An 11,723-nucleotide genomic window follows, 5' to 3' on the forward strand; every position below is an offset into this window, starting at 1 on the left:
CACACTAAACAAATATCCCTGTAAAGCTTAGCCACCAGTAAATAAATACCACTGCAGTAGATCAGGAGAGTTACTTGATTTCAATTTCTCTAAAAGGTGACAATGATCCAGTATAAAGCTTGCCTTTTTTTAATATTTGAATTCTCACAGATGTATTTCCCTGAATAGCAAGATTTGGTTTTACAGTGTGAGCCAAGCCTGTCTTCCTCAAGAAGTTAAAACCACTAAAGAATTCAGTGGGTAAACACGTCCCCAGATCTAGGGTTCTTACCATGGCGTCCATAAAGTTTTAAAGAAAGAAAATTTTTGATAAATGTATTGCAGCATAACTGACTTCCTTTGTGATCGTTATTGTATTTTATGCATTTAAAAACAATATTCTGCGGAAAAAGTCCACAGGTTAACAAAAAAGGTCAAAAACCTCTATCCTAAATAAAGGATGAAGACCAACAGGAAGATAAGGTCCTCCCTGAAAAGTGCCAAACAGACTGAGCACAAGTCTTGATTTTAATTTGTTAAAATGTCTTTCACAATAAAGATATTTTGCAGGTTCTTAGCTAATGACAGCAAACCTAGATATTTGATATCTCTTCCCTAAACAAAAGGCAAATAAAACTGTAAAGCTAAATACATGACTTTTTTCGATTAGGGTGTGTCTTCTTAGTCAGGGTACTCTTTTGGCATTTTTACGTAGTTGTTTTGTTTTTTTTATAAGGTTGCCTCCTCTCTAATCCTCTCCCTTCTAATTGTGAAATTGAGAAGAAAAAGTGGCTTTGCACCCACTTTTCTCTCAAGCATGTTTGCACTGTAATCTAATTAGTTCAATTCCACATCTATCCATCAACCAATCATGGGCTAAAGAAAATAGGAATCTTAAATTACTATTATTAATCATTATTATTAATAGGAACCTCAAATCACAACTTATTTGCTGGTTTCTAAATGTTATTAGTTTGTCTAAATTATTGATCAGGATTATTTAGAGCCATCTGGAAAGAAACAAAATCTTTCCAGTATTAAAAATAAGAAAAGTGCAAAGTATGAGTTACCCAAGAGAAGATGTATATGCAAAAAGTTATCCTTTCTTTTTTATGTGTTTCATTTACCCAGAAGAAAACAGTTAGCTATTGGTCTAGGTGATTTCAAGTCCCTTTTTCAGCTCTGAAAGAACCAACAGTATATGCTTATATCTAAATTTCCATTCTAAAGGAAGTTTCTGGACAAATGCAAAAAGAATGGGGCAGGAAGAGAAGAGAAAAATGAAATCTCAGCGATTTTGACTAGATAAATATCCCCAACTGCAAAAGAGTCAGTATTGGCATAACACTTTCCAAAGTGGTGCAATATCCGGATCTTCACATCCTGACTAGCAGATCTAAATTCCTGTGGTATTGGACAGTATCTGGTTTTGTTACATAATTGATGCTGATGACTTAGTGACTTTAGTCACTTCTTTGGACCACTTTAGGTTAAGCCAAGAGCCTTCAATTTAGTACCCCCTGATCAGCTTTCTCAGTAATTTTTTTTTTTAAGCAAAAAACTGCATTCTGGCTTTAAAAGACAGTCCATTTCCAGGTAGATTACTGGCATAAACCAGTTGCCATGGTTTCTGAATAAAGTATAAGGATATGGATTTTAACCTTTGTAAGCATCCATTTATTCTTTGGAGATTTAAAACCAGCAGTGGTTACAACTTACTTAATAGACCTTTTCTCTTGATAATTATTTCTGGGTATGCCACTTGTTGAACTCTGAACACAGCTGACACTCCATCCATTTTAAGTCATTAAAATATTCAAAAATTAGTTTGAATCTATCCAATTTCCTTACTACATCCAGGACACTTCCTCCAGTCTTTTCAGGAAGAGGCAAAGAAGTCATAAACTACAGGGAAAATTTTGCCTACAACCAAAGAAGGCATCTGGTATGACTCTTTATAGGTCAAGCAACATAATAACTAAATTCTATTCAGTTGAATAAGCCAGTGCCTAAATTATTACCACAGGTAGGTCCCAATTAAGGGGATAATGAATCCTATGAAGTGGTCACATACAATTACCCTATGTTACATAATTATAACTTTGAAGAGTTCCAGTTCAAATTTGAATACATGGGACCACTTCACAGAGTTCATTATCCCCCCTAATTGGGACCTGGCTCTGTAATGCAGAGTAAGAGAGGGACTTAGTAGAGGAATGTTGTTTGGTGGATAAAGGAATGGCCTTGAAGTCAAGAAAATCTGGCTTCACTAACCGCCTGGAATATACATTCACTGTATAACCACAAGCAAGTCAATTAAGCTGTCAGGAACCACAACTTTTAAGTGATAGACTTGGGATCCGCATTGGTAGAGGAAATTTCTAAACTAATGAAATTGCATCTGCTCCTTCTCCACCAAAAAGGAAAATCTGAATAGAGACAGAATTTTAGAACTGAAATGAATCTTAAAAATTATCTAGTTGAACCCTCCTCCCATTCTACACAGGTAAAATGGAGCCCAGAGAGACCATATAACTTGTTCAAGGTCCAGAAAAGAGTAATAGCTACAGCCCTGACTTTCTTGGTACAAATAATTCCTTTGTATCTTTAATCATAGTGTTGCAATAAGTAAAGCACACTGGAACTAAGGACAGGAGAAACTGGATTCCAGTCCAGCTTCAGACACTTACTGTGTGACCTTGGGCAAGTCACTTAACCTCTGTATGCCTCGGATTCCCTCTGGAAAATAATAGCATCCCTCCCAGGATCGAATATCATGCCTTCCCCCAGGATAAGATGATCACCTGAAATCTCACCTCTCTGATTGATATTAAACACTTTCTCAACTGCTCAGATTTGAGGGTTGCAGGGTGGAGCAGTAAGCTCTTCCAAAAGGCTTCCTTTAAAGAGTGCCCTAACTTTCCATTCTCCAATAGCAGTTGGCCTAGGTTTTGGCTCTTAGAGCTTCATGCCCCACCAACTCTCCTTTTTAGCTCCTTTTTGTGCAAAGTCTTCTACCATTTGATAGTGGATAATAAACTCCAAGAGGGCAAGCGCTGTCTTTTCCTTATTAGGATCCAAAACACTTAGCACAGTGCTTGAGGGTACATAGTAGGTGCTTAATAAATGTTTACTAAATTGAATGGGAAAGTTAGTGGGAAACAAGCTTTAGTAGGGAAGCTAGGTGAGGTAATGGATTCAGTGCCCACCTGGAAGTCAGGGCACTGACTAGAGTTCAAATGTGGCCACAGACATGTAGCAGCTGTGTGACCCTGGGCAAGTCACTTCATTCTGTTGGCCTCAGTTTCCTCATGTGTGAAATGAGCTGGAGAAGAAACAGCAAACCATTCCAGGATGAAGTCAGGAAGAGTCAGACAAGAAGGACTAAACAGAAACAAGCTTTGGAATCAGAAATTCTGGCCTCTGGGTAGTGGGACTTTCCTCATTGAGGGGAGGGGAGAAGGTCATTGCAAAGGTCCAGTCCATCAAAAAAAAAAAAAAAGTTGAGGATTCTCAAAGGATTCAGAATTGGAAAGAACTTTGGAAATCATTTCGTTCAACCCTTTCACTTTGCAGAAGAAACTAAAGCCTAAAAGAGATTGTAGCAGAGTCAAAATTCTAACCCAGGCTCTGACTCCAACTACACACTTCTTTTCTACACTGCCTCCTAGATTTCCTTTCTTCAAGCTCAGCTAAAAATCTCATGTTTGCAAGCAGACTTCCTCTCTCTCTTAATGCTACTGCTTTCCTTCTAAGATTATCTCTAATTTATCACGTATCTTTCTTATTCATAAATAGCTACTTGCATGTTATCTCCTCCATTACACTGAGTTGTTTTTTTTCTTACTATATATCTCAGAGCTTAATAAAGTGCCGGACACATATAGTAAGCACTTATTATTCTTGACTACACACAATGCATCTCGAATTAGTTGATTTCTAGAGTTTCTTCTAGCTCTAAAATCCAACAGTTTTATGAAATGCCACCTAACCTATACAAAAAAAGACATTTTTAGAGCCTGGTAACCTAGGGGAAAGAAATAAGGTAAAAGTTTTGTCATGTCTCTTTTTATCTATTGAGTCTAAGAAGTTTTAATTATTTATTAACTAGAAGCTGAGATCAGACACTCTTCCTGTCCAAGTACCCAAACCGGTAAAAAAAAAAAATTACCATTCCCAATACGTTCACTTAGGATAAGATTTTATCATAATAAAACAATTTGCAACACCTACGGCACTTGTAATAATGGAATTTTATGTTTATGGAAAGAGTAAGCACTCCAAGTTTCTTCACAAATTCTTCAAGGTTACCACAAACACATATTAAATTACAGCAAGGAATTTCATTGCAGACTGCTTACGAAGGACAGAGGTGTATGTTGACATTTTCTCCCATCAAACTGCAGGGGAAATGAATCCGGTTTCTTTGAGTTCGGTTAGTAAGTAGCTAAGAGAACAATATCCACCATACTAAGAGGGCATTTGCTGAAGAGCCTAATCAATGATTTAAGGAAGGACTAAGCCGCAGCACTTATAAAGCTGAGTTTGGACACGAGGGTAAGGACACAACACATACAACGACTTAGTCCATTTTCTTCATCGAATCAAATACAGTGAAAGCCAGATCTGCCAGGGCACGCTTTCTATTCATTAATAAAACCTGACCACGTATTTTACAGTGAGTATACTGCATCCTAATATCTTCACTACCCAGCAGTTTTATACTAGCTACTCCAATATCCACTGATACATCTGATCAGCTCCTATCATTAAGTTATGTTTCTCACCTATATTCTAACAGCATTCTTCCAGAAATTACCCTCGTCTGCTGCTTCTGTCTATTCGATGGGCTATGGTCTGCGAATCAACTTCTCTTTTGCAAATCAAGCGGTATACAATGAAAAGCAAAGAAGCCAGAAGAAGGAAGGAACTCTGAAGCTATTTGTGGGGGGCGGGGGGTTTGGTTCCTTGTAGGTTTTAGGTACTTCCCCTGAAAAATACAAAGGGGATGGGGGGCAGAGGGAAGAAACACCACGGTATAACGTAAAGTTAGCGGCTGGCCGTTTGCAGCGTTTACCGAAAGCAGCAAACTACATGCAGCCTCTACCAGGGGTACCAGGAGTGGTGGGCAGAGAGCTCCTCACCCCCCGCGGGGCACCTGCCGCGCCGAGCCCCAGGGCAGCATCGGCTCCCTAGGGCCGGTCCCCAGCCCGGGGACACCGAGGGGCGGGGGGACCGACAGCCCCGGGGGAGTGCAGCACAGGGGGGCGGCGCGAGCAGGGCGCTCCGAGAGGCACGCTCCGGGAGACCCCCAAAGAAAGTAGGAGCCGAGGAACAAAAGCGCCCGGGGCGGGGGAGGGTCAAAGGAGGAAAAAGCCGCCGGCCCGTCCTCCCCGTCCCGCGGGGGCATCATCCCGGCGCGGTGCCTACCTGTCCTCGGAGACGCTGATGACTCCCTCCTCCTTGGGCACGATCACTGCCATGTTCACCACGTCCTGGGACCCTTCCACGCGCTGCAGCAAGACCGGCTTGCGGGTCAGCGCCTTGGGCTGGATCTCCGCCGCCATGGGAGGAGGGGGCGGGCCGGGGGGCACGGCGGCCGCCGCCGCGGGGCCCGGGCTGCAGCAGCCGACGCTGGAGCGCCCGGCTCCGCGGACCGGGTTTCAGGGTTTCTACTGAGGGGCGGGCCGGCGGGAAGGGAATAGCGGCAGGCACAGATCATATCCCGGCTGCGCCTCCGGGATAACTCGGGGGCGCTCGGTGGCCCGGCAGCGACAGCGACAGCGGCGGACCAAGGCGCCACCACCGCCAAAGGGAGGGGAGGGGAGGGGACGGACAGGAGAGCCAGGGGAGGGAGGGGGAGGGAGGGAGGAGGGGAAAGAGACGGGGGCCATCCCTCGGGGGCGGGGCGCATGGGCGGGGGGAGGAGCGTAGCAGCTGGATTACGCGTCAGCAACATCACTTCCGGGAAACGGGACCGGGACCAAACTAGGCAGGACGCTGGAACCTCGTGCGCAGGCGTCTTTTGTACGGCTTCCCGGCGCTTTTGCGTCTCGATGTTCCCTAGTGCGCATGTGCTCTCTTTCCTCCCCCCCATTTCACCTCCCTTTTGGAACCTCCAGGCCCCGCCCCCTTTATCCTCCAGTGGAATGAACACGCGTATTCCCGACTCTAGGCGAGAGACGCGCTAGTCTGTTGCACCTCCCACTCCTGCCCGACCGGGCCGGAAGCAATCGGCGCCCTAAGAAACTGGGACTAGCTAGACGCATTGCGCCGAAAGAAGCGCGAGCACGAGAGCATTCCTAGAGTGCTCGCGGTCTCGGAGAGCCCAGCCGGAGGAGAAGGGGCGGGGACCGCGTTGCATCTTGGGATATGTAGTTTCAGCAGCGCGGGGCGGGGTGCTGCCTTGCCTCGCTGCGTTCTGGCCGCTGCGCTGACAGTCCCTGCGGTTGGGGCTCACGGGTCCTGGCTTCTCCATCGCCAAGGACTCCGCGCAGAAGCTGACCTTGAGGCCTGACTGGGGAAAAAAAGAGTCCCAGTTTACCTCCTGGGGACTGTGTGGGAAGAGGAGGAGTAGCGGCCCCCAGATTCACCTCTCCAGGGTAGCTCAGCCCAGCCAGTTTACAATCCAGCCCCTCTTAGCCTGCACCGTCAGACCTGGGTCCGGGGCGCTCATGCGCCTAATGAAATGACTAATTAGAATGCCAAGCAGTGGATGGTGCGGGGCGTGTAGAGAGCTGATGCTACAGATAAGGGAGCTGAATCACCGATAACGGAACCGCGGTCAGTGAAGTGTCCTAAAATGGATGAAACGTGTCCACCATCCATCCCTCTTGAAATTGTCCCAATCATATCTTCCCTCGGCTCCCTTCAGATACTGCTTCCCAGGGGTACGTTGTTTGAGAAGTTCAGTCGCTCTCTCCCTTGCTGGATGTCCAACCTAGCTGTTTATTACAATTTTTAACACAATGTATACTATATGCAATAACATACACTATATGGTCGTTGTCCTTCGTCTGGGAAGAGGGCCAAAATGACATCACCATTGTAAAATGAAATTTTAGTGTGTTCTTCTGTGGCTGATCAACCCAATATGAGCGTGGAATGCTCTACCACAGGTTGGGCACCAGATAGTCCATATGAATATTTGGGGTGGATATCCCAAATTTGCACATCCTATATTTACTTTGTGCTGCCTCAATTGTGCTTTGCTCAAAGAGCTTAGCACCTTTTCTTATGTGGGCATGCCATGCTGAGCCAGTGTCTCCCATGTTGCACAGTCAAATCCAAAGTTCTTAAGACAGACCTTGAGAGTGTCCTTGTACTGCTTCTTCTGGCCGCCATGTGATTGCCTGCCCGGTGTGAGTTCTCCATAAAATAGTCTTTTTGGCAAGCGTATTTTGCATTCGAACAACATGACCAGCCCATTCGGAGTTGCGCTCTCTGAAGCATCGTTTGAATACTTGGCAGTTCAACTGGAGCAAGGACTTCAGCATACAGTATATACAATCATGAGAAGAGAGGTATACTGAAAGTTGTAAGACACCTGTGGTTGCTTGACCTTGTTCAGTTGGGCCATCTAACCAGTGGTTGAGATGATAATTAGATTCCCCTGCAAGCCCAAAAAAGACTATTTAACTTCCAAAGTATTTGAAGTACATCTCTGTAATATCTATCAACTAGTCCTCCTTTCTTTTACCTTTAGTGACACCTTAATTTGGGCTCTCATTATATGTTGCTGTCTTCCTGCATCTAGAACAGTGTAACATCCCCTTACCTAAGCCTTCTACCACTTTTAGGTCATTTTACCCCTAGAAGATTAATCTTAATTAATGTAGTGTAATGTTATTAACCTGCTCAAAAATGTGGTACCAGGAGATACCTGGGCCTGGAGGAAGTGGGAAGGAAAGGGAAGGGAGGGTTCCACATCTCTCCCACTTAGACCAAGTCAGTTTTATACCAGTTTTCCAAAGAACCAGCCCTTTGCTAAGTTTCTTCATTACCATTTCCCCTAACTTTCCTCCTTTCCTTTCAGGTCTAGGGAAAAGATGGAAGTGAACTGGCTGGAAGATGTTACCCCTTCGTTCTGGACCATATAGCAGCACCTTAAGGAAATTTATTTAGGTGGAAAGACATAATGGAGTATTTTACAACATTAAAAGGGTATAATTTTCCTAAATTGTAAAGGTTCTTATGACTTGATTACAGGAACTAAGCCTTCCCCTTTCTTAGTTTCCTCTTCCCTCTGGCCAGACCTGTCTCTTCCAGGCCTAGGTCTCAGAGTGAACGCTTAGGCATTCCCAGGTGGCTGTTTTGAGGTGAAAAGTATTCAATGTAAAATCTGATCTTCCACCTACAATACAGTAAAATACATTAAACATGTGTTCAGCACCTATTACGTGCCAGACACTGTGCTATGTGCTGGGGATACAGATAAGAAAAAGAAAGGCAGTCGCAGGAGTTCAAGGAGTTTACAAACTAATGACTGAAGACTATGTACAAAAGGAAGCTGTAAGCCACCTCCACCCATAGGGTATCCCTGTGGGGTTATGATGGTGGCATCAACACCTGGCAGTCAGCAGGTGGGAAATGAAGAATTGGCTGGGCTTTTGGGCCCTCTTTAAAGGTAAGGGATAGCACACTAGTATCTTATTAGACATCTTACTAGGCATCAGTATCTTACTTACTAGATATTAGTCTTACTTACTAGACATTAGTCTCTTACTAAGGCAGCTAGATGGTGAAGTAGAGTTCTGGGCCTGTAGTCAGGAAGACTCGTCCACCCTGAGTTGAAATCTGGCCTCAGACACTTACTAGTTATGTGACCTTGGGCAAGCCATTTAACCCTGCCTTAGTTTCCTCATCTGTAAAATGAGCTGGAGAAGGAACTGACATACCACTCCAATATCTTTGGCAAGAAAACCCTAAATGGGGTAACAGAGTCAACACAACTGAAATGACTAAACAAAACAACCATCTTACTAGACATACCTCAGACACAAAACAACAAAAATGCCAAGAAAAGGAACATAAGAGACAAAGTGGTAAAGGAGAAAGAGTTCAGACTCTGGAGGGAGAAGACTTGTGTCCAAACCCAGCCTCTGACACTTAATTCCTGTGTAATGTTGGGTAAGTCACTTAACTTTCCTGTTCCTCAGTGTTCTCATCTGTAAAATGAAGAGTTTGAATCAGATGGCCCCTGGGGTCCCTTCTATCTCTAGATTTATGAACCTATAATTTTTCTGTACCTATACTCCAAAGAGTACAAACATCCTACAACTCCAAAGAAGTTAAATCAAGTTTCCCTTTAATCTCTCTAATTCCCCAGTAGGGCATGGTCACTTTGCAACTCACAAAATTCGATGAAAGCTGTTTTAAAGTATAAGCTCCTTAAGGGAGGGTAGATGTTTCTTCCTTTCTTTTTATTTTTCTTTGTATTCCTAGCACATGGTACCTGGCACAAGGTTAACAGTTCATAAATGCTTGGTGATTGATTGACTAGTGCCATCTATTTTTTATGGTGATTTCTGGGAGCCCCTTGGTTCAGAATGGAGAATGAAAGTTCTTACCTCTGCTCTGTATTAATGATCTTCGTCCCAATGGATGCTAAGTTTGAGGACACCTTGTCCTACTTAATTGTCTTCTTTTTCTGCCTCAAACGCAGTTCCATATCTGGCTTCTCTTATCTGTGATCCTGCCCCCCAAGTTTGTGCTCCTCCCTGGGCTCTTGAAATCCCATTTTTCTCATTTCTGTTTCCCATTTTGACTCTCATTGCTTAGCTATGACTTTATCCAGTCTTTCTCTCCATGTACATTTCCTCTTCTGAGTTCATGTCTCCTGATGCAGTTAAGTCCAGCCCAAGCCCCTCAAGGAGAGTCTCATATGTCAGAGATTTTACCAAAGAAAAGTCTCTCTCCTACCTTCAACTACAGATAGGTGAAGCTGTCCTGAATAATGTCCATGAGAGGCACAGGCAATCTCCACTTATGTTACAATTTATATTCATTTTTAATTTGCTTGCCATGGATTTGGCTGTCCAGGATACCTTCAGTTATGGAAGTGGGAGTGAAGGGCCTAAGCAGACACTTTACCTCCAGGGTACCTAGTTCCAGTCTACACTTTCCATAGGATTTCTTGCCCACACTGCTAGTCTTCAGAAGTCCTTCATGCCCACCCTTTTGACTCCTATCAAGGAAGATACATTCCTATCAGGATCCAGAGCTATTTTCTTCCAGATTCCATGCCTAGGTCCTTCCCTTAGCCTCATCTGGATATCTCCATCCTCTAATCCCCTGGAAACTACTCTCCTGTGCCATTTTCTCCCTCCAAGGTTTGTGTTTGCCCTTCATTGTAGAAGAAAACCATGCCATCAGAGTAATGATGACATGACTTGCACTTGACTTTGTTTTGAGTGAGGGAGGGCTGTGCAGATCACCAGCCTCACTTCTCCTCCAGAGCCATCTGAATCCAGTGACCCAATATTCATCAGGATGACTGGAGATGACCCAGGAGGCACTGGGAGACTTTGGGCCCTTTAGGCCAAGGTCTTGGCAAGTACTCACTTAGGGTGAGGCAACACCCATTCATTGAATAGGACTGTTTAAGAGGTAGCCAGGGCATGGCCCCTTTAATGAGGTCAAGAAAAGAAAGACATTTGGTTGGGAGGGAAACAGCAACAGTTACTATTGATAAGCACTCTAAAGCTAGGAAGGTCCTGAATAGCCCTTAGGCAGGGCCCCATTGGCGTCCCAGCTTCTGAGTGCAGTAGGTTTAAGGTTTTAGGAGAGGACAGGCAAGGAGAGGAGAGGAAAGGGGAAGGGAGGGGAGGGGAGGGGAAGGAAGGAGAGGAGAGGAGAAGAGAGGAAGGAACTAGCCAGTTAAACCTGGTCAACTTGGCATCTTTTGGCCATCCAAATTTACCTTTCTTTGGAGAAGGAAGGGGAGGGGGAAGCAGACAGGAGAAGAGGAGCTGAGTTACCCAGCTAGCTGGGTCCCCATTCAGCCAGCTGTGTCTACTCACAGGATTGTGTTAGTCTTTCGTTGCCGAAGATCATGCCATCAGAGTTGCACTTGACTTTGTTTTGAGTGAGGGAAGGCTGTGCAGGTCACCAGCCTCACTTCTCCCTCCAGTGTAGGTGAAGGTCAATGGAGGCAAAACCAGAAGCAATCTTTCTCACAACTAGGAGACACTGGTTGAAAGAGTGAACATGTAGGAATCTTAGAGGAAAATAATCGTTTTGTCTTAGAATTTGTGATAGGGAAGAGACCTAGGCATTCATTACATTTCAAACTATTCTCAGTGACCTTTGAAAAGATGGTGGAGAGTGGAGAAAATGCAATGGGACTGGAATGAAGCAAATGTGCTGATGTGCAAAAAAGAGAAAACAGTGCCACCTAAAAACTATAGGTCTGGAACTTGACTGGGATTCTAGGGAATATTTTAGGATATATTACTAAAGGAAGTTTAGTGACCATCTAGAAATGGAAATGTTGATTTCAAAGAGCCAGCATAACTTCATTAGGAACAGGTCATGCCAGAATGACCTCATTTCCTTTTTTGACAGAATTACTAGACTGAGAGATCAGGAGAATGCTCTAGAGATAGAGTTTACCTAGATTTTAATGATGCATTCAACAAAGCCTCTCATGCTATTCTTGTGGACAAGATGGAAAGATATAGACTAAACTAGTGGTTCTCAAACTTTTTGGTCTCAGGAGCCTTTATACTCTTAAAAATTATTGA

General features: G+C 44.1%; 1 protein-coding gene and 1 long non-coding RNA gene across 5 annotated transcripts in view; one reads left to right on the plus strand and one right to left on the minus strand.

The window, feature by feature from the left end:
• WDFY2 (WD repeat and FYVE domain containing 2) overlaps positions 1 to 5,812 on the minus strand; it is a 159,550-nt gene extending 153,738 nt beyond the window's left edge. The window contains exons 1-2 of one of the 4 annotated variants that reach the window (XM_072610480.1): positions 5,410 to 5,810; positions 4,767 to 4,969 (exon numbers count right to left, since the gene is read on the minus strand). In XM_072610480.1, the coding sequence (XP_072466581.1) occupies positions 4,767 to 4,783 (17 nt within the window). In that variant the 5' untranslated portion in view covers positions 4,784 to 4,969; positions 5,410 to 5,810. Of the gene's footprint in view, positions 1 to 4,766; positions 4,970 to 5,409 lie in introns of all 4 variants that reach the window. The other 3 variants (XM_072610478.1, XM_072610483.1, XM_072610479.1) reach the window with 3 other exon arrangements.
• A 58-nt stretch (positions 5,813 to 5,870) lies between these two features.
• LOC140504980 (uncharacterized) lies at positions 5,871 to 8,158 on the plus strand. The gene is made up of 2 exons (XR_011967300.1): positions 5,871 to 6,869; positions 8,015 to 8,158. It is a non-coding gene; the product is annotated as an uncharacterized lncRNA (long non-coding RNA).
• Positions 8,159 to 11,723: the final 3,565 nt, after the last annotated feature.

Source organism: Notamacropus eugenii, chromosome 5 (assembly GCF_028372415.1).
Source record: "Notamacropus eugenii isolate mMacEug1 chromosome 5, mMacEug1.pri_v2, whole genome shotgun sequence".
Taxonomy (NCBI): domain Eukaryota; kingdom Metazoa; phylum Chordata; class Mammalia; order Diprotodontia; family Macropodidae; genus Notamacropus; species Notamacropus eugenii.